This window comes from Curcuma longa, chromosome 11 (genome assembly GCF_044706935.1).
Source record: "Curcuma longa cultivar G26 ecotype Majalengka, Jawa Barat chromosome 11, ITB_CL_G26_1.1, whole genome shotgun sequence".
In the NCBI taxonomy this organism is placed as follows: domain Eukaryota; kingdom Viridiplantae; phylum Streptophyta; class Magnoliopsida; order Zingiberales; family Zingiberaceae; genus Curcuma; species Curcuma longa.
The window spans coordinates 5,925,502-5,947,694 of NC_133871.1; the positions used below are offsets into that span (position 1 = coordinate 5,925,502).

The 22,193-nt window shown below is 35.6% G+C and overlaps 4 protein-coding genes and 1 pseudogene across 4 annotated transcripts; 3 read left to right on the top strand and 2 right to left on the bottom strand.

Moving 5' to 3' along the window:
• The first annotated feature begins 227 nt into the window (after nt 1-227).
• Nucleotides 228-4,349, top strand: LOC141837025 (uncharacterized; annotated as a pseudogene).
• Nucleotides 4,350-4,939: 590 nt separating this feature from the next.
• Nucleotides 4,940-8,272, top strand: LOC141841762 (uncharacterized). The gene is made up of 2 exons (XM_074729956.1): nt 4,940-5,002; nt 5,556-8,272. The coding sequence occupies exon 2, from the start codon at nt 5,686-5,688 to the stop codon at nt 7,948-7,950; it is 2,265 nt and encodes a 754-aa protein (XP_074586057.1). The 5' UTR covers nt 4,940-5,002; nt 5,556-5,685; the 3' UTR covers nt 7,951-8,272.
• A 907-nt stretch (nt 8,273-9,179) lies between these two features.
• Nucleotides 9,180-13,193, bottom strand: LOC141838053 (photosynthetic NDH subunit of lumenal location 5, chloroplastic-like). The gene is made up of 7 exons (XM_074725442.1): nt 13,155-13,193; nt 12,883-13,074; nt 12,562-12,712; nt 12,382-12,470; nt 11,531-11,585; nt 11,365-11,450; nt 9,180-9,530 (listed from the first exon to the last, which is right to left on the bottom strand). Exons 1-7 carry the CDS (start codon nt 13,176-13,178, stop codon nt 9,378-9,380), a joined length of 750 nt encoding a protein of 249 aa, XP_074581543.1. The 5' UTR covers nt 13,179-13,193; the 3' UTR covers nt 9,180-9,377.
• Nucleotides 13,194-14,238: 1,045 nt separating this feature from the next.
• Nucleotides 14,239-17,666, bottom strand: LOC141838052 (membrane-anchored ubiquitin-fold protein 4-like). Its single transcript, XM_074725441.1, has 4 exons — nt 17,413-17,666; nt 17,167-17,310; nt 15,426-15,596; nt 14,239-14,583 (listed from the first exon to the last, which is right to left on the bottom strand). The coding sequence occupies exons 2-4, from the start codon at nt 17,294-17,296 to the stop codon at nt 14,522-14,524; spliced, it is 363 nt and encodes a 120-aa protein (XP_074581542.1). The 5' UTR covers nt 17,297-17,310; nt 17,413-17,666; the 3' UTR covers nt 14,239-14,521.
• Nucleotides 17,667-20,232: 2,566 nt separating this feature from the next.
• On the top strand, nt 20,233-21,232 carry LOC141840560 (NAC domain-containing protein 83-like). The gene is made up of 3 exons (XM_074728594.1): nt 20,233-20,471; nt 20,582-20,835; nt 20,922-21,232. The coding sequence occupies exons 1-3, from the start codon at nt 20,285-20,287 to the stop codon at nt 21,150-21,152; spliced, it is 672 nt and encodes a 223-aa protein (XP_074584695.1). The 5' UTR covers nt 20,233-20,284; the 3' UTR covers nt 21,153-21,232.
• Nucleotides 21,233-22,193: the final 961 nt, after the last annotated feature.

The window sequence follows — 22,193 nt, forward strand, 5'->3', positions numbered from 1 at the left end:
TGTGAAGATATTTATTGAGTTTGGTAGAGAGAGGATGAATCTACGCGATTTCGTAAGGCTCTCGTCGTTTATGGCGTGAATCTTTTCCCTTTTTGTTAGTGTGTTTAGCAGGCTACTGTTTCTTTCCTACTTTTGTGCCTCAAAAGTTGAGATTTGATGGATTGGGCGGGACCAAAGCTTGAGTTTTGGCTAAATCATTTTTTGTCGTTTGCTTGAGGTGAGAAGCCATGCATTCCAAGGTGATTAAGACTAAAAAACTTGCAATTTGCAAGCGAATAATCCAATTTGGGAAAGCAATTAGGGAGTAATTAATATTTTAATTAGTTTTAAGAGGTTTTATCTCCAATTCTGCAAGTGACTGTTGTTTCTCTTCGAACAAGAACAAATATCTCTCCTCTCCATTTTTTGATACCATCCTGTTGTATCTTGAGGCAAGATTACTCTGTTATCCTGTATGAGGGAGAGCAATTTGTCTTGCGACAACTCTTACATAATTCTGTCAGATTATTTGATCAGGACATTTTACATCTATAGCTTTTATGAGGATATTCTTTTGTCTCAAATCATTGAGTGCTCATTATGAATTCATTGCTTGAAGTTGACTGAGTTGTTTATTTTTATTTTTATTTCCAGGGTTTTCTACTAACTGATCATACGAATAAGAGAGCATATAAATGTAGATATCTTCTGGTGGCTACATTTTTTGGCTTAGCTCTACTGGTTGGAAGTCCTTCTTTAGTTAATCACTATAAGAAAGTACGTGGTTTCTCAAGCATTAGCAGCAATATTGAAGTTCACCTGAGTATTTTAGCAGTTAAGAAAATATAAGTTTACTATTTTTGAAGAAATTTCTGTGTAGAGAATAACATCAGAATGGGGAACAGCAGAATTTCTACACACTTCAAGAAGTAGTTTATGCAAGGTCATTTATCAATTCTTTAGAAGTTCATGGCTTACCTCTGAAGTTTGTCAAATTTACATACATTTTCTTCAGTAATTGTCCTAATTAGTTGCATACTTCTTGTTACTTAAGTTACAATGCAAGCCGTCTGGAAGTGAATCATTGCCTGAAGGCATAATTAGCAGATCATCAAACCTTGAAATGCAGCTAATTCAGGATTTTTCACTATCATCAAGACCAAAGGTATATAGAATTGTTCATTATGAAAAAAAAAACCAACTTATGGCCACTAAATATTGCCTAAATGTTTTGATTATGCACACAAACAGGTAGTTGTAACTAGTATTTTTTCCAACTGGAGAGCATGATAATTGTCTACTTCTTACTGCTGCCTGAAATTGAATCATCTGATGAGTCATTATTTATATTTAATACTGAAAAAGGTCCACTCGATTGTGCCAATGATTCAATTTTATTGTACAGACTAGAAAGTAGGTGATGTAGAAAGCTATGATTCAGAATTTTCTATGATCACTTGAAGCTAAAGATGCAATAATCATGATTGCCCTGTGTCATAATCCTTGGATTTTCTAGCATATCAACTGTGTTTCCAATTATAACTCCGATCTTTAGAATTACTTTATGTCAATTTTTAACATTTGTAGTTACTCATTGTATATAGCCACATTGCATGTAATCTTGAAATGATGATAACCTATGCTGAACCAGGGACATAAAAGAGCATCTAACCAAGGAAATAGAAGAGCATCTAACCAAGGAAATAGAAGAGCATCTAAATGCTTGTTAGCTATGGCTGTTGGAATTAAACAGAAACAAGTGGTGAATCAAATCGTTCAAAAGGTATAAGTGACTAATTGATATATTTTCTTTGTCAAATGCATTACATAGTATATGAACTATTCCTATGTTGCAGTTGAATAAGTTTTTTTTTTTTTTTTTGCAATAACACATAGGGTCTTGCATAAGTGTTCAAGGTCTTTCAATTCTTCATCAAACTAATCTAATTTAGCATGTCCATGTTGCCGGCAATTTGCTGAAGGGAAGCCCACTCAACATAAAAAATCATTATTTTTTTGAGTCAACGTTCCATCGTCCATCTTCTCTACCTCTTCTCCTTACCCATTGCGTCTTCCATTGTTGAGGCCATCATTCCTTAGGTAATGTTGGCCAAGGCAAACTTGCCATTGGCCAATGCCTTCTCTAGTAGTAGCTGCAAGGAGGAAAAAGAGAAGTAAAGAGGAGAATATTTCTTGAAAATACATAAAAGGTGTTTTTGATTAAATAATTCTGATTGCTCATCTCAATCAGCATTTTTGTCAGCCTTTGTCAAATTTAATGCAAGTTCTTCAATGACATTGCAATAAACAAAGTTCAAGTTATCAGATTGCAACATATCCCATAATTCAAGTTCAAGTACTCAATTGCAGTATAGGCCTTAGTCTATGTATTGCTTAATGTATTTATGTACTGCTTACGTAATATATTAATTTCTTATCTTTTTGCAATGGTTGTCAGTTCTCTTCAAGTAAGTTCACAGTAATGCTTTTCCATTATGATGGCATAGTCGACGGATGGAGAGATTTACAATGGAGTGATAGCACTTTGCATCTATCTGCAATCAATCAAACTAAATGGTACTGCTTATGCAATCAGTTGTTTGGATTGGAGTATTAGCTAGGTCTTTTGTTATTTCGGAATATAAATATTTTAGACAATGCTCGTAACAGGTGGTTTGCCAAGCGTTTCTTGCATCCAGATATAGTTGCAGAGTATGCTTACATATTTCTTTGGGACGAGGATCTTGGTGTCGAACACTTTCATCCTGAACGGTATGAACATCTAATTTCTTAGCATTCAAGTGGGCCGAATCAAACTTTTTTAGCTGTTTGTAAATTTGTTAACCTAAATTGATCAGTTAAAACAGATTGCTTTTGACTTTAACAGCTATATATCCATTATTGAGAAGGAAGGGCTGGAGATATCACAACCTGCTTTGGATACCAGTAAATCAGAAATTCATCATCTAATAACTGTCCGTCGAAGGAAAGGAGATGTGCACAGGTATATAAGTTGAATCTGGCTAGCATCTAAAAAATTGGTTTCTTTATCGATAACAAATTCTTTTGTTATGGAAAATTTATGAATGCATCAATGATCTTTGTGCTTTGCATTAACAGAAGAGTTTACAACCAAAAAGGTAGTGGAGGTTGTTTCAAGAACAGTACTGCACCTCCATGCACAGGGTGAGTTTGTTTCTCTTCGCTACTCGGTTAGATTGGATTCTCCATTAGACTGGCAATTTTTCGATCGCTCTAGCCTTTTAATTTACTTTGTTCTCTTGCACTCCTTACTGACCAATATCTATTATCTGCAAACAGAATAGTGAATGTGGAATTTATTGGAAATTTCATTGATTGGTAGCATATTTTACATGAATTGTACATAGTTTCTTCTGTAGAGAATTTATATCAACCAATCAGTTTATTTGAACAGATCAAGGAGATTTTATTGATTGAAAAGCTTGTTTTACAAAGTCTAAACACAGTTTCTTTGTAGACAATTTACAAAAACTAATCTATTTGAACAGATCAAAGAGATCAATTTCTGATTTTGCTTCTGCTTCTTTCTGTTGCTTCGCCGAGCTTAGTTTCGATTCCTCGTTTCGCTACGATGTCTTACAGGTGGGTTGAAATGATGGCTCCAGTATTCTCAAGGACTTCTTGGCGTTGTGTGTGGAATATGATCCAGGTTTGCTGCGACACATTTTCTATAACATTTAAACAAATCTTCTACTTTGTAGTCCAATTTCTGAATCTTTAATCATCCTGCAGAATGACCTCATTCATGCATGGGGCTTGGACATGAAACTTGGTTACTGTGTTCAGGTACTCGTTCTCCATAGTCGTCGACTCTTGTTCTCAGAAAATTGTTCACAGTTTTTTACAGGGTGACAGGAGCAGGAAGATCGGGGTCGTCGACAGTGAATATATAGTTCATTGGGGTATCCCAACACTCGGCCATTTCGACGAAAATAAGGTATAGCTTACCTTCTTTCTGATCTTGCTCAACCTCAAGAGCTCATACCAACCTTGTTCATGAAAAAATGCATCCTTTTCTGGTTCACCTTCAAACTGTTGGATCGCCTCGACTAGTTGCATGTGATATCTTTCAGGTGCCTACCGGATTGTCTAGAATCACCGAACGATCTGCTGTACGTGTTCGTTCGTTCATTCGTTCGTTCTTACCAAATTGACTTAACAAGTCAAACATAGAAGTCAAAATGCTATCCGTTGACCTTTACTCTTTCTATCATTAGATAAGGCGGCGCTCCTATGCTGAACTGAAGATTTTCCATACAAGATGGAGAAGCGCAGTGGCTAACGATAAATGCTGGATTGATCCATACCCTGAGGTCGTATCTGACTAATCCCTTTTCTTCTCCATAAAGATGGAATCCGTCACCTTAACGACCTCACACGGTCGGTCCTCACGACCATCGTATCCGACTAATCCCGAAGATAGATAGCCTTTCCATTGACGGATAAATTGGAAGCACAATTTATATTTTAAAAAACTTGTACGATAATGTATCATGAGAAGTCTGTGGCATATTCAAATATTTCGAAAGACTGTTTTTTTTTATCATCTTAAGAAAAGAAAAAGAAATTATATTATTTTGTGCTCAATAAAGATGAACTAGGGTGGAATAACACCTAAAGCAATAAAATATACATGAAATACAGCTACACAACAATGTGTGAAGCTTTCCCTAATTAAATATTTTTTAAGTTTCTATTATTATTGATTAAAAGAATAAATCACACTGGTAAAAGTTTAACCCTAGTTAGGATTAGAAGAATAGAATAAATAAGAAAGGTTAGGTTAGAGTTAGCTCCTTTTTTTTCACCTTTTTTTGTATTTTTTTTCGTGGATTAAGTATTTTGGTATTTAGGAAATCTTATTGTTTGACTAAAGGTGCTCAAACTTCCCCTTAATTATTTTTGAAGAATTTGGGAGGAAATTTTGGCGTCCGCTCGGATCTAGCAATTCCTCCATTTATTCGGATCTTCTCTCAATTCGGTGATCTTTCCTTCCCTTAATTTCTGATCTCGTCTTGTGTTTGTTTGATCCACTATTTTATCTGCCCCCTCTTCTTTTTTTTTTTTTTTCCTTTCTTTCTTTTTCTTTTACTACCGTGTTTGCTCTGTAGTGGCGATCAGGACATCTAGGGTTTCTAGGTTTGATAGTGAATGGGAATTCGCTTCCACTGTTTGCTAATTCAGGCTCGAGAAGCTCTGTTATTCTTCAAATCTTCGCTGTTCAGTGTTTCAGTTGCTCATCTACTTCTTTTCTGAAAGCCTCGGGATCTTGGGGGAAAAAATTAGTTTTTTTACCACGAAGACCCAGTCAAAGAAGTTTTTTTTTTTTGTCTGTTTCACTTCATTTAGCTTGTTTGTTTTAGCTTTGATTTGCTTAGCTGAAATGTGTTTGAGCTGATTTCGTTTCCTTCCCAGGGTTTTTTGTTCTCCTTTTAAGTAGATCTAGTGTTCTATGGTTCAGTGCGTGTAGTAATGCTTTGGAATTCCTAGATCTTTGTTTTCTTTTTAATTGATGATATTCGATCATGTTGCAGGAGAAGATCGATTTTCGTGTTGGTGATAGTACAAGTGCACCAAGAATTTCACATTGTCTGTTTTGATTTTATTTTTTTTTTTGTTCCTTAATCATGATCATTGATTGAATAGCCATAGAAAGATCGTAGTATGGATTGTAACAGGGAGGAGGCCCTCAAGGCGAAGGGCATTGCAGAAAAGAAATTCGATGCCAATGATATCAAGGGTGCAAAGAAGTCAGCTTTGAAGGCCCAAAGTCTCCTTCCTTCACTTGAAGGCATAAACCAAATGATTTCCACTCTGGACGTTTATCTTGCAGCTGAAAAGAAGATCAGTGGGGCGAAGGACTGGTATGCGATTCTATCTGCAACTGCCTCCATGGACAAAGAGACACTGAAGAAACATTACAAGCATTTATCACTACAGCTCCACCCTGACAAAAACAAGTCCATAGGGGCCGAAGGTGCTTTCAAACTCATCTCAGAGGCTTGGAGTGTGTTGTCTGATAAGAGCGCGAAAATGGCATTTGATCAGATGAGAAACGACAATGGTTTTGTTAAGAAAGCTTCTCAACCGCGTGGTGATAGTTCTGTTCATAATACTACAACTACAAATGGTTTTTACTCATTTTCCAACACCACAACATCTAGCAAAAGGGTTCGCAAGAGCAAAACTGCTGCTCCATCTGCTGTCCCTCAAGCTCATTCTGTTAATCTGAACACATTTTGGACATCATGCAGTCAGTGCAGGATGCAGTACGAATACCTTAGAATATACCTTAATCACAATCTTCTCTGTCCAAATTGTCACCAAGCCTTCATGGCCCTTGAGATAGGAATTCCTGGCAATGCAGCAGATTCTTCTATTCATTGGCCAACCAAGCAGCACCAACAAAATTCAAACCATAACTACGCTGGTAAGAATGGGTATCCTTCCGAGTCCAGTACCTCAATGTTTCACAGAACAGGAACTTTGGAATTCCAGCATGGTGCAAATTTTAAGTCTTGTGATAATCAAAATTTTCAATGGAGCGCTTTCGCAGGATCAACTGGGACGGCCAGTACAACAGATTCTTCATTTCAAACTGCTTATGTAAACCAAAAGAAATTTGAAAAAATGAGGAGAAAATATGAGAAGGCAGAAGCAGCCGCTCGAAGGGAACAGCCTGTTCAGACAGAAGTTCATGTCAACAGCTCAGCTGATGGTTCTGGAAATTATACTACTGGTCAAGAGCAGCCTGCTTTTAAGGTTGGCAGACCAAAAAAGAAGAGAAACAAGACTGATGAAGGTATCAAATATCATGGAAGAGGTACGACCGAAAATATATCCACTTGCATTGTCCAAGGGGACGGTAGTGTTGCAGTTGACCTTCCTAGATCTAGGATGGTTTCCAGACATAACTCTTTGAAGGAGTTCTCACAAGCTAATATGCGGGAGATGTTGATCAACAAAGCTAAGGTGACGATTTGTAGCAAGCTAAAAGAATGGAAGTTATCTAAAGTAAAGAAGTTGAAAGGAAAAAAACAACTAGAGCAGAAAAGTGGTCGAGAAAGAGGCATAGTGGATGGAGATAAATGTGGACTAACACTTCCTTATGGTTCCAGCGTAAAGGAATCGACTAGTGATCATGATATGAATTTAGGTGAGAAAGTCCCTCGACCTGTATCAATTGATGTACCTGATCCAGATTTCTATGATTTTGACAAGGATCGCTTGGGAAGGATTTTTGAAGCCGACCAGGTATGGGCTACATATGATAGTGAAGATGGTATGCCTAGACTGTATGCAATGGTTCAGAAAGTTTTGTCTCGTAGACCTTTCAGTATTCGCATGAGTTTCCTCACTTCTAAGTCCAACCATGAACTAGGACCAATTAACTGGGTAGCCTCTGGATATGCAAAGACATGTGGGGATTTCAGGGTTGGCCGATATCGTATCAGTGACACAGTCAATATATTCTCACATAGAGTTAGATGGGAGAAGGGCCCCAGAGGAATAATTAGAATTCTTCCCTGTAAAGGCGATATCTGGGCCTTGTACAGAAATTGGTCTCCAGATTGGAATGAGCTTACACCTGATGATGTGATATACAAATATGAAATGGTGGAAGTACTTGCTGATTATCAAGAAGAATATGGTGTTGCTGTCATGCCTTTGGTGAAAGTTGCTGGTTTCAAAGCAGTGTTCCATAGGCACATGGACCCAATGAAGGTTAAGAGGATAGCAAGGGAAGAAATGTTCTGTTTCTCACATCGGGTTCCTTCTTATCTGCTAACAGGCGAAGAAGCTCATAATGCTTTGAAGGGCTGCCTTGAATTGGACCCTGCAGCAACACCTGTTGAACTTCTTCAGGTCATTACTGAAGTAGTGGAAGATGTGAGTATGCAATTGAATGAACAACAGTCAGGTAAGTGATCCTGAATCTGTATGACCAACCTTCAGAATCAAATATAGTGCTCACCACGAGAAGGAAAAAAAAAATTGTGGATTCAAGCATAGTGGAATTTTCTAAAGATTGAAGTCTTATTGATCTTTTAAGTTCCATCTCTCTTCTATGATGGCTTGGACTTAGGATGTCAGGTTAGATGAGTTGCTCACATATCTTGTGATCTAATCATTATTTTTTTTAATCTCCATTTAGAGTTTTTTTTGGAAGGCCATCATTCTGACTTTTGCATACTGATCGCTTGTCTAAACAGTCTCGACTAATTGATTTCGACTGAAAGTCTTAGGATTCCTTCTCCATCTGTTTCCTTTTATCTTCACATACTCTATATTTCCATGCATTTTTTTGAGACACCTAAGTTTTCACCTTGGTCTGCAGGACTTATTCTGTAGGATAAACACTGCTGTTTATGTTTTTGCACTCACATCTACACAAACAAATCCAAATCCAACATAGCATTCAAAAATCGTTTCATGGATGATGCATGTGAAAGCATTCTTAAAATCATCCAAATGTGAGTTCTTTTATTTATAATGCTCAATCAATCAGAGTTGGTTGTACTAACTTCTTTCAACGATTGGAAACAATATACCTTAATCATGTAATGAACCGCTATTAAAAGTTAGCGGGATGAATTAATATCAACATACTGGTATGCTTAATTTATATCTTTACTTATTTACTTTATAAATTGATTAAGTGATAAGATTTGTTTATTTCTTCTATGCATTTGAATGAGAATGGATTGGATTGGCTGAATCTCGCAAAAACATTTGTTTATTTATTTTCTATTCATTTGAATGACCAACTTGTCTGCCCTTTAATTGGCTCACTGAGGCTTGAAGATTTATAAGTTCTACATTTGCAAGCAGCTAGGGTTTCAGAATTGGACATTGCAAGTGAGTATGATTTTAAAAGAAAGCACAAGTTGATATTTGAATGGAGAAAAGCAATTGGATTTTTCGTCTGATTTGGACAGACGATGAATGATGAGATATTGAGAATCTCTTCAACCATCCAATCTTTGATCCTCATATTTATCTGAACAAGCAATAAAATATTTCTTGAGTTGTGCCCTTGAATGAAGCTCCTTGCTCAAGGGGAAAGCAGGGTGAAGCCCCTTGTTGTCTCCTGCAAAAACTAGACTTCACCGTGGCAATAATGCCCACAGAAGTGACAGAGGCAAACAAAAAGCCAGTTTAATGAAACCGTTTTTCTGATTATTGGATGTAGCTCGTACAGATCGAACTAAAATCTGGAAAACAAGTAGCAAGCAATCAATGCATTCTTCAAATATTGTCGACCTTGTCACAATCGATCAGGCCACAGTGAAAATTAGAAAATTGGAAGTTCGAGTGCTAGACGATCCTCTTAGTCAGAAAAAAAATGTCCTCCTTTAGACCACTGGAAGCTCACCACAGTCGCTGATCACGACCCTCATCTTTGGCCGATCTCCACGATCGGTCGCTTGAGACTCGATCAACTTCACCACGTCCATGCCCTTGAGAACATGGCCAAAAACAACATGCCTCTGGTCCAACCATGGCGTCTGCACAAAAAGGAGTTGCATCTTAATCACTGGCCATAATAAATGGCACCATAAGGAAGAAAGGAGTCTGAAATCTAGTTCAGGAAAATAGTTCTATAAATGAGATTAAAAAATGTTGCTGATGCCTCGTAACTCATCGAGGGAAAAAAGGCATAATAATCTGAAGGTACTAATCTACTGATACAATATATAGTTAAGGACTAAAGATGTGCATTGTTCCAAGATAAGCATAGTGCACTGTTCAGGCAACATTGCAAAGGGCATAAAACAATGGAATAAAATAGACTACTTAACACAATGATCAAACTTATTAGCTTTCATCAACATGGAATGAGCTGCATTTCATGCTCTTTCGTTTATGTAGTCTCAGCAGATATGCAGAAGATTGCCACACTAGAATTTTGAGGCCACAACCAACAAATAAACAGGTGCAGTTAGGTTAATTAACTGTGAAAACAAACATACTGTGTGAGAAATGTAGAGACCATGTTTCTGAGAACATTGAAAATGGTGACAACTGGTAGAGCTATAGACTGGGTCATCCTCCCCAGCATTGTTAACTGTGATACTCTCATGCAAATAGAAGAAAGAAAACACAGACCAGTGAGGGTTCCCCTCTTAGCTCAATTTCTGCTAGATTAGGAAAACTTGCCTTAAAGACCTGTACTTCAAGGAGCTCCATTCGCCCACAAAATGCTAATTGTATATTATTAAATACTCTACAATGGAATTTTCAAAAGTATTCCCAGTAGCAATTTCTAAGGGCATTCAATTAAAAGGCATGATGCTATACAGTGGTTCCACTTCTAGTAACAAAAGGGACTTCATAAAACTAAATAGAATCCCCAGTCACTGGTTTTCTCCACATTGGAAGCATCTTTCCGAAGGTATCTTCATGAGGTTCCAACCGGAGATGGTTTGACGTTTATATTTGCAGATGAATATCAACAAATAATATCCAACCTTATACTTAATTTGAGATATCTTCTGTAGTTATTTAAAAGAAAATAAGTTTTTTGCAAGGAAAATCAAAATAATATGAAGAAGAGTTCAGTTTAATCATCAAATTTAATCAAATCATTGTCTGAGCCTTGTATTATGAGCACGAGTTATGCACATGAGGTATAAGAAAAAAAAAGGATGTAATAATAAGTAAAAATACTTTTTTACTTTTACAACAAGATAAATGACCTCATCATTCATGGACTTAAAACTCAAAGCAAGCTTCCAAACAAAAGAACCAAACCCTAATTTATTGTGATGATATTGAAGGCCGGAAATAAGTGGAAAGATCAAAAGAAAACAAGCTGTCCTCCTCCAGTTAATCATTCATGGACTCACAAACTCAAAGCAAGCTTCCAAACAGAAGAACCAAACGTCCAATTTATTGTAAAGTTATTGAAAGCAGGAAACAAGTGGAAATAGGGTAAGAAAACAACTTTTGTCCTCCATCCAACATTTATTGTCTTCATATTTGAAAGCATGCTTCCAAACAAAAGAAGCAAACCCCATCCATAACTTTATCACAAGCAATGCAATCCAACCTTTCATATTTTCCTACTATAATAGGTACATTATAAAAACCCTTAAAGTTCTGTTCAAATTAACATAAAACACAGCATGACTTAGCAACCACCCCAATGAAATTTCAAATTTTTTTATTTAACAAGAAAAACATCAAGTAAACCAATCAGTGTGCTTCTACCAGATCCTTTTTAAAGTTTCTAGGAAATAAACATTATTCTAACTGCAATAGTTGACTAAATGTCAAGATGCATGGAAAATTTGCAAATACCAGACCAAATTTCAGGAATTAATTCAAGTGTAACTTTACCTTCACAGTGCAGATGAAGAACTGACTTCCATTAGTGTTAGGTCCTGCATTTGCCATACTAAGCACTCCGGGTCCCACATGAACCACTGGCAAATTCCTCAGTAAATAAGCATCTCTTATCCAATATAATACAGTTACAATAAATAGCTGGCAATGTTGAACTTACACTTGAAGTTCTCATCTTTAAATGTGCGACCATAAATGCTCTTACCACCAGTTCCCTGAAATTCAACAATACAATTTTCTGAAAAAGATTTTCCTTTGTATACATCCACATAACAGCCAAGCAAATCATTCCAAAACATGATTACAATCCAAAATGGACTCATTGATGTTAACTTGAGAGAGTCATAAATTTTGTTAGGCGCTTCGTAAATAAATCACACACCAAAGTACTATCCATAGTGTATTGAATGGCTCCAAGATTATAATGCTATTGAGCATTAATACAGTTGAACATGATGATACAAAAGGAATACTTGATGAGATTTGATACTGTAAAAATTCAATGACAATAGAAACAATTTATTCCCTAACTGCAATTGATATAATATTTTACTTCCCTCTGAGTTTCAGTAGATAGATGTTATGCAATAGCCATCGTATATTCTGTAGATATATCTGCTACTAATGCACCATAGAAAATTTAAGTTCACTAATGTTAATAAGTTCAGTCAAGTAATTTGTATGAAACTGAAGAATATGTCAAAGTTGGTGTTATCTTTTTAACCTAGAAATTGCTTTTACTATTCTGGATATTCATTATATATCTTCATATGAATCTTGTATGCTTAGTATGAATTGTTGAAATTCTTTCAATAACATGATATGGAGAAAGATTATTTGATAGTGCTACACCTTTTTGTTTTGGTTCAGGAATTTCTCATTTCAAAATTTCAATCAGTTTGTGCCTATTTTCATTCTTTCTTTTAAAAACGAAAAGAAAATTCATGGGAAGTTGTTACTATAAACACGTCCCAATGCAGTACATGCTTGCAAATCATCATAAGCACCTACATTTCCCTGGTCAAAGTCTCCTCCTTGAATCATGAAATCCTTGATTACACGATGAAATGAAGATCCCTTGTACCCGAAACCTTTCTCACCTGATCAAAGCACAAAAACGACAAGCAAATACTGTCAAACCAAGTAAGCAAAAAGAAAAAGATTTTTAAAAAATCAGAGAACCATGGCAACCTGTGCAAAGAGCACGAAAGTTTTCGACCGTTTGCGGAACATCATCACCAAACAGCCCAATTTCAATCCTCCCCACATCCTTCCCAACCGGGTTTCCAATGCTTATGTCAAAATACACTTTAGTGGTAACCTTAGATTGCAGCTCATCCACCTTAAATCCCGTCAGAAAACACAAAAAAACTACATTTCACTTCAAAATAAGGAGCAAAGACTAAATACTCGAATAGCAACTAGACTAGGGGGGAAAGGGAAAGAGCTTAATCGATTCAATAAATTAAGAATCAACAGAGGGAAAAACCCTAATCAATCGAATCGTCCAACCTTCAGCTCCGCGCGAGGCGAAATGGTGCATCGGGCTATTCTTGGGGAAACGGGCGCGAATCGGAGAGCGGAGGAAGACGAAATTTCCGGCCGCGTCCAGGATTTCAGGCCCGAGTAGGCGTTCGAAGGCCTCAGAAGAGGAGGCCGGGAAGCATTGCTCGGAACACCCGCAACTTTTGGGCGTACGCTCGCCTGCAAGAGAGAGAGAGAGAGAGATAAGTCGTAACTACAGGACATTGAAGCAAAGGAAGAGACACAGGAGCATCAGTTACGATGGAGGTCAAAGAAGCCGCCATTGGTGAGGAACTCGGGAGGAAGGCGAAGATGCCGTGGCTTTTGAGCTGCTCGAACCAGCGATTGAGGCGATAAGGGCGAAGCAGGACTGCAGGAGGTCATAAAAAATAAATAAATAAAATTAAAAATAATTAAAACAATATTTTACATTAAAATTTATTTTAGTATTATTATTATTATTATTTTTAATGGGTCATGTCAGACGTGAGAATTAAAAAATAATAAAATAATATTTTACATTAAAGTTTATTTTAGTGTTATACTCGTTTTGCCTAGCTTTAAACTAACGTGAATCTATAATTAGTCTAAATAATTTTAGTTAAAAGTTTTATTATCGATTAAAATGGGTCAAAACTATTCGACATCATAATTATTTTTTTCTAAAATTGATTTAACATTAGTTTAAATTATTTTATTATTAGTTAAAATTATTTTAAATTAATTAAAATTGCTCCAACACTAATCGAACTAATGTAGATTCAAACTGTTCCAATATTATTATAATAAATTTGGCCATATTGATTAAAATTATCATAAAATAAAATAAAATAATTTAAATTATTATTAAAGCAATTTTTTATTAAACCTACTATTCTATTATAATAATTTTAATCAAAATTATTATTATCAACATTTGATCAGTCGGATAAAAAAATATAAATCAAATTATTACTAACCAGTTGCAATGAGAATATTGTCTTTTTTTACTTTTCTTGTTTTTTATATTTTTTTTGTAAATTCGATTTGAATTATTTAAATTATTCTTACAATCTTGCATATGGTTTTGCTTATTTGAATTATTAAAAAACTAAAATAAAATTGCAAAGACTAACAAATTGATCATTTCAAGAATTAAAATAATTTAGTTGTGCGTATACATTAATAAACAATGAAAACTAATTCATTATTCAAATTGCCATTCTAAACATAATCATTCATTGTATATTTAAACATTAGTTATGGCATGAAAAATTTCTGGTGGTATAATTTCTCAACTTTTAAAAAATTTTTTCATACAATTTGTTTGTATCTCTTTTACATATAATAGATAGAAGGTAGAACTGAGACACCATCAGTATTATCTTATGAATTTGCAATAAATGCAATCAAATTATACAAAACATGTTTAAGAAAAATTGTAGAGTATGAGTGAAGACCAATAAGACTGCTACAAGGCACTCTCTTCCCATGCCAGGAACCAACTCAAACTCAAATTTGGGCAAAAACACAAAACAGGATGACAGCTTCCTCTAACAAAACTCACTGTGCTGGGAAATGCTATCACCATTCAACATGGCAGATCATACTATCGCTGATGGATAGAACCGTCGTCTATCTTATCGCCCTACAATATCGAGCAGGAGCAAGAGCAAGTTTTCTTCTTTGGCAACTCGTCGACCTTCTTCTCTGGTGTTGTCACAAAAAGTGAAAAGAGGAAACAATAAGAAAAAGAATCATCGAGTGGTTAGATATATTAGAAGATTACTAGCAAGTAGTTAGGCTTAAGAGTAAAATCAGATTCAGGAGAGGGCAAGCATATTACTACTCCACCAATAGACGATCACTTGGATGGAAGATCCGATGAAGACGAAAAATGACAACAACAAATGCTCCATAACTAATTTTATGTCTTTTATTGCTCTCTCATATCTTCCATCTAAGTACTTAGAACCTTAATGTTAGGTGGTATTGACTAGTGATTGATCTTGATAAAATACATCTTGTGGAATGTCTTGGTCAATGGCAGAGGTTATGTCTCTCTTATGCATCCAAGTCTGGTGTTCTACTAATATAGCATTATTTTATCCCTCTCAAATTTGTAATAAAGAGGTTTAAATTAAATCGTTATGATTGAGTGGAAGGCCACTTTTGATGTGGTTGAATTCTTTTATTTCAACCATTGCAACTATTTGTCTATAGCTTACTGTCTTGATTTCAACCATTGAAAACCATCTGACACTATTGTTATTATCTTCAACCAAACTAGTCGTATGTGAGTGAGATCAGAATGTTAACAAAAACCTGTGTATTAGAAGATGTTGAATTGAAGTTTCTCCAGGTAGAATTAATCTAAGTTCTTTACAGTGCTAGAACCAACCTGCTGTTGCTCAATTATAAGATACAAATGCATGAAAACAAAAAACATCTAAGTTCTTCATAGAGATAGAACCAACCTGCTTTTTCTCAATTAAAAGTTAATAACACATGAAAATAAAAGGAAGCTTGCCATGTGAACTATTCCAGCATACCTGTTTTTGTTTTAGTCAACGTAGGTTGCACAACGACATGCATCGTGATAACCCCTGCAGGGAGCTCACCAAAAGGTGATCTGCATTGGGCAATTGTTGTTCCATTCTCCAATACTTTGCCAGCACTGATCAGTTTAACATCATTAGCAACTTTTGGTGCAATCTTCTTGTCTACATAAAACAGCAATCAAGACTAAGTTAAACAAAAGGCTTGGCACAACCAAAGACTAACATGTACAAAAATCAAAATCACAGAAAAAATCATGTAAACATAGAGCCATAATAACACGAAGGGCATATATAAGAACATTAATGGACAAGTGGAATAATAACGAATAGAAGAAAAACACACCTGAATGGTGCATGTATAGAAACTCTCAGTGATCATCTGAAATAAATAACTACAAACCTTTGAACAACTTGCATGAAATGGATTCAGTGCAACTTCTATTCTAATTATATTATTATTTTACTATTTTGTTTTTTAGTTCCATATGTTAGATGATTCATTTTCAGTAATGCCCAAAAAACTTTCTAAGATAGGGTTACTTCTGCAAAGAAGTATTTTTCCTTACTAAAGTAAATGACTTGATAGTAAAAACAAGCAACACATTGTATCTCTTGCTGATTGTGCAAGAGACTTCTGCCTAAGAAGAAAAGATCAACACTAATAACTACAATGTCAAAAGAATAAATATGTATCAAAACTGCACCACAATGAGTTCCAGAATGACATCCCACATACTATGTTCTTGAATGACATGTCACACTACTATAATTGACACTAACTAACATCTAGAAGAAAAAGGTGGTTATCAACAATATCCATTGCAGTCCAAGATTCAACACCATTGCTAGCCAATCACATACATTCTCACATGGATAGTACAATTGCTAGAAATGATTGTAATGTGGATCAAACAAAAAGAGAAAAAAGCCAATGCACTATGATAATGATTAAAGATAAGTACTGACCAGGCACAGATTGAAATGCATCAGACAATATGTGTCAGAAAAAATCCAAAAAAATCAGAAAATATACAAATATTTAAGGCAAGTGATAAGAGGGTACCATAAAATATTGAAATGTGTTGAAATTAATTCATCGTTAGATCAATGCATTGAGAAGCAGCGGAAGGGCAAAGCTTCATGGTATACTGTTAAAATATCTTTAAACAAGATGATAAAAGCCATGCATGCAAAAGATAACAATGGGGGGAAAAAAGATATAATTGCAAGTAAAATGGGAAAAGTTGATCGGGATTAAACTTATAACATTTCCCCTGGAGGTTTAACAACTTCATAGTTCTTCAAACCACTTTCCACTACCTGAATTCCATGATCGTCTGAGGTACTGTGGCAGAGAACAAAGGTTTTCTGGTTGACTGGTTGGATTGCTCACACAAATTTGAGAAAACGATTGAAATTTTACTAATAACAACGGGCATTGCATGGCAAAGAGCAATAATGTTAAACAGAGTTAATCCACTAAGATCGGTAACGTTATAAGGAGTACCACAAATCCAAACTAAAAGTTGTCAAAGCTGAATTTCTGGAGAATGACAAGATGCCACGCGGAAGTTACCAAAGTAAGGATTTTGAAAAAAAAAAATCAAAAGATTCAAGAACTAGCAATCGAAATGAAAAGAAGAAGTTTCATTCATCTAGAATCAGAAAGAAACAAGAAAAAATATATATATTAATTTGGCAAGAATGCAAGACGAGAAAGCCAGACTCCTACCACGAGGCCACTCGGAGATTATCCTTTCTTTGAGCATCGCGACAGTGGAAGAAGACGAGTATCGAATAGGACCGATGTCCGATCCATCATACAGTCGGAACTTGAGCTCGACCAGATCCTCTTCTTGCATTTGTTCTCCCCGATCTAACACCCACAAGAAGAACCCATCGAAGACATCGATCGTAAAATCGATCGACCAAATACTAACTCCACAAAATCAAACCGACGAGAAGAAAAAAAACAAACCTTTCGCCACGGAATCGACCAGGGACGGTGAGATCGAGAGGCCAAAGCAAACCGAGGGGGAGAACTGAAGAACCAATAGAAAGGAAGAAGACTTTGCAAGGGAGATCCCGCAAAGCGCTCGAAGAATCGCTAGGGCAAGGGTTCAAGCAGCAGCATTCGATCCAAAGATTGCAACTGGCAGCAAAGGGAGAGAAGGAAGATGAATGGACGAAAAAGGGAAAGGAATAACATGAACAGACGATGTGATCATTTCAATCAACTCTCCACAATAATACACTGGGAATATTCAACAAAATCATTGATATGTTTTTATAATGGGAAATTATCATTTTACCCTTCAAATCTATCTTTTCTTAAAAGTACCACTCAAGTTTAAAATTCATCAATAAATCCTGAAATTTTAAATTTTCAACTATTAGATTTATAGGGCTATAAATAAATCGAACATTAATAAACTTAATAGTCTACTTGATAATATCAAAGTTTATTTATCTTCATTCAATAAGATTAATTAAATGAACAAGCTCATTAAATTAAACGAACAAACTTGAATATATATGTATTCAACTCATTAATATTTATAAATGATATTCGTAAATAATATTCATGAATAATGTTCATGAGTCATGTTCATTAATAAAATTCTTATTATTTTTGGGACTATAGTGCAATGATAAGAAATGGAACGGACTCCCTAGGCAACAAGAGTTAAAAAAAAATCTCACTAAGAGTACATTACACTTGAGGAGTTTGAAAAATTCATGATGATTGATTTTTTGTCACGATCCATTTATGCTTCTCGATTTACTTTGATGGTCGATGAAAATTTTCTATGAGATCAAGCTAATCACCTCTAGAATTAGTCGGATCGTAAGAGTTGAATACTAAATTAATAAAAACATAGTAATAAAATGTTTATCAACATATTAAATAAAAAAAAATTAAATTAAACAAATAAGTTTGTATTATCAAATTCAAACCATAGAAATTTAAAATGTAAAAATTTTAAATAATCAAATAAGTTTGAATTGAGAATTCAATAATATTTAAGCGAACTAAGTTCGAGCCAAGTTTAAATCAAATTCATAACAAAGAAATTGAGCCAAACTTAAATAATCATTTCAACGGCTTAATTCATTTTAGGCTCAGTTTAGCTTAACTCGATGTTCTTATCTAATAATGTTAAATATCACAAAGCTTAGTTCGGGCTTAGCAGCCCGCCTTAAGTATAAAGATTACTCCAAAATAATTTTAAAGGTTTTATATATGAAACACAGAGGTGATTTTGAAACTGAGCAATTTAAATTCAATGAATAATTTTAACCACCTCTAAGAAATTCTAATCATCTTTGAGATTTGAGCAATTTATACCATATAATAATTTTAACTAAAACTATTATCTCTTTTGAAATTAGACAATTTTAAATAAAATTATTATATGCATCCAAACTTGTCAAAAAAAATTTAAAAAAATAAACGTATAGAATAACACAAAAGGTTGTAAGAAACATGTGATTTTTGGACAACTTAAATTTATATACGATTTTAAAAGCAAAATTACTATATTAACTTAAACTATTTAAAATTAAAAAATGAGCTCAAGAGGTTGAAAGAATAAGGAATGTTTTCTATTTTATTTTTTTCATTTTCACAATAATTTAAAATTACACCACACATGATGATTTAATTAGTTATCACATCCATGACACCTATCTTATTAACTCAAACTAAATTCTCCCAAAATTCTAAGTTGATCATAAGAAGCAAGCACAAAGACAAAGATATGCAATTCGAGTCACAATCCCATTGCCTTACTATTGTGTTCGACTTTAGTTTATCCCCCAACATGGCACATCGCCCTTACTCAACCTTTCTAGCTAGAATCCTACTCCCCATGACTCCTCCAAGTGGGATTTTGACATGTCCATGAGATCAGATGCCAAAACAAAAGTGAATGCAAAAAAAGAAGAAGAAAAGTAAATCCCATTTGGTAAGATGGAACCCTAACTTTTAGAAAGAAAGAAAGAGAGACATGGCTTGATGATTGAGGCTTTAGAACCATAGTTGAAGGTCATTGCTTGCATATATGATTCATGACCCTACTACCACTTTGAGTTTGAGCCTTACATATTGGACCACCCAACTAATAGTTTTAGAATGTTTCATGCATTAAGTTAATGAGTCGATGAGGCATGTGCATAGCAACCAAGAATATAAGATATATACACTTTGTCCCTCTTTTCTTATGGTGAGATTATGACACTTTATATATGAATCTACAACAATGACAAAATGAAAGGGATTCTACAACTCAATATGTTTAAGTTCAAATTAATGGTAGTGTCACACTCATTTAAACTTATAAAACTTCACTATCACATGCGATCCACCACCTCCCTGTTTGGCTCAATTTCCCTTCCCTAAAGGTCATTCAAGAATTTGGAGGACTACCAAAAATTGTCTTCCCCCACATGCCATGCTCCTTCCCTTGCTTCCTCCACTAGTTCATCTTTGGCTTTAGCAATGAATTCGAACACCAAACCCGACCCGACCGATTGATCTGACTGACCGGATCACATTGGATGACCCTTCCTTGTGAGCCAGTCCAGCTTTACCATCAAAGGCAGCAAGCTAAAGAGCTAAAAGATTTTACCTTGTTGTTTCTTCATTTCTCCATAGACGTTTCCTAGTACTAGATTCTTCAATCACTTAGTAGTATTGATACGTCAAACCTTTGAGTCTGGATCACGCCACCTTACTCAACTTTTGCTATAAAACTTCCTCCTCCTCTCCCTACTTTGAAACACACCTCCTCCTCTTCGGTAGTCCTGCAAAATTCAAGCACGAGGAGAGTTATTTCTTTGTTTGGAGCATGGATAAGACAGTTTTTGCAAGGCATGGAAGTGTGTTGAGGCTGCCTCCTGGGTTCAGGTTCCACCCTACTGATGAAGAACTTGTGGTTCAGTACCTTAAGAGGAAGATCCACTCCTGTCCCTTGCCTGCCTCAATCATCCCCGATATCATCAACCTCAGGAACTATGATCCCTGGGATCTTCCTGGTTGGTTCCTCTCCTAGAAATTCTAATTAAAAAGTAGTTTTTGGTTTGTTGTTTTTTATAGAGCAGAAAGAATTGTCAGTTGGGACTCACTTCTCAGCTTAATTCCATAGGTGATTGCAAAGAGGTGAAGTACTTCTTCACTCACAGAGATGCAAAATATTTGGCCCATGGCCAATCGAACCGAGCTGCGAGATCGGGCTACTGGAAAGCTGAAGGGAAAGAGAAGCAAGTGGTGGCTTCTTGGCACAACCAAGTGGTGGGGATGAAGAAGGTTTTGGTTTTCTACCGTGAAAAGCCGCAGACTAGAACTGATTGGATCATGCATGAGTACCGTCATGTTCCACAAAGGAATCACTCTATTCATGTGAGCTTTCAATTCCCTGTACATCTTACTATTTCTTCTGAACAGGAAACTGAGGAAGAAATATTCTGATGATGATCAAAATGCAGAATTCTATGGTTTCGAAAGCTGATTGGGTGCTCTGTCGAATTTTTAGAAGGAAAAGAACAGCCAAGATGGAGAATGATAACGAACAGGGTGGAATCATAAATGAGGATTTGGTGAGGATGGAGAACAGAAACCAAAGGCCGTCTTTCTCCTCTTCCATGGACTCTAGTTGTGTCACTGAGCTCTCTGATGGAAGTAGTGATGGTGAGGAAGCTATCTCAGCAAGAACATGAAGTCAAACTCCATGACAAAAGAGCATGGAGCTGTACTGTATCATTATCAATTGAAATAAAATTTAATTTTCTATGTTAAATCCTTTATCTTTCTAGGGACTTGATAGCCACTGAATACGATTTAGTTTAATGGAACAGAACTGATGCACAACAAAGTTTACTAGATTTCTTCAAAATGTGAAATGCTATCAAAAGGCAACTGTTTTTACATGCATATATTCATTGTGTCTGTGATAGATGCTTTTGGCTTTTAGGAAAGAAATAGCTCAGCTGACAGACAAAAGTGGATGAGTAAAAGATGCATATGCTTTACGGGTCCCTTGACAAGGCACAAAATCTAAACAAGAATATTTTCCACAAGATTATGGTTTCATCATACAGAAGTAAAGATGACATCATTTCTGAAACAAGAGAAGATTATGTTAATTTCCAAACTCTTATATTCTTCAGCTTTCAAGATCGACTCAGATGCATGTCTATCCTTTTCTTTTACTCTCAATTGAGGAATTCGACAAGAAAGAATAAATGGAAGTGACCCAATTGTTTGATAACTCAACAGCAATAAAACTCGTATGTTCTTATTTAAACTGAAAAAAAAAATGCCTTTATTAGGGAACTGAAAAGTACCAGAGTTGGATGACATACATACTCAACTGCAATTGTTCTTCAGAATGAGTAAAACAACTGTAATTGTTCTTGCCACGGCAGGCGATTAGGAGTACATCCAACCAGAGTTCCTTGTGAGTTTGGCTTTGGAATCAACATCCGAGTTAAGGAATTCGTTGCAGACAGCAACCTCTGATTTACTTTCCTCTTTACTGACAATAACTCTGATGAAATTTGTGCAGCAGCCTTTTGCATTGTTTTGAAGTTTGAACACTGTTCCAGTCCTTTGGAGAAGTCTAACTTTGATACCACGTTGAATTTGGATGGAACTCAATCTCAAAATGAAATGGGAGACCCTCTTCCAGCACACATATTGGACTATTAAGCACAGAGCAGCTTAACTTCGATATGCACCACCTATTGTGATTTGCGAGT

Excerpts from the sequence above, each read along its gene's own strand:
- LOC141838053 (XM_074725442.1), bottom strand. The coding sequence starts at position 13,178 with ATGGCGGCTTCTTTGACCTCCATC. Across the intron at positions 11,451-11,530 it reads TAAAGATGAGAACTTCAAGT|TGGTTCATGTGGGACCCGGA; the intron begins GTAAGTTCAACA and ends GGAATTTGCCAG. Across the intron at positions 9,531-11,364 it reads TCTTCATCTGCACTGTGAAG|ACGCCATGGTTGGACCAGAG; the intron begins GTAAAGTTACAC and ends CTTTTTGTGCAG.
- LOC141841762 (XM_074729956.1), top strand. The coding sequence starts at position 5,686 with ATGGATTGTAACAGGGAGGAGGCCCTCAAGGCGAAGGGCATTGCAGAA.
- LOC141838052 (XM_074725441.1), bottom strand. The coding sequence starts at position 17,296 with ATGCAAGAAGAGGATCTGGTCGAGCTCAAGTTCCGACTGTATGATGGA. Across the intron at positions 15,597-17,166 it reads AATCTCCGAGTGGCCTCGTG|ACAAGAAGATTGCACCAAAA; the intron begins GTAGGAGTCTGG and ends TGTTTTATGTAG. Across the intron at positions 14,584-15,425 it reads GTTGACTAAAACAAAAACAG|AGAAGAAGGTCGACGAGTTG; the intron begins GTATGCTGGAAT and ends TGACAACACCAG.
- LOC141840560 (XM_074728594.1), top strand. The coding sequence starts at position 20,285 with ATGGATAAGACAGTTTTTGCAAGGCATGGAAGTGTGTTGAGGCTGCCT. Across the intron at positions 20,472-20,581 it reads TGATCCCTGGGATCTTCCTG|GTGATTGCAAAGAGGTGAAG; the intron begins GTTGGTTCCTCT and ends TTAATTCCATAG. Across the intron at positions 20,836-20,921 it reads AAAGGAATCACTCTATTCAT|AATTCTATGGTTTCGAAAGC; the intron begins GTGAGCTTTCAA and ends ATCAAAATGCAG.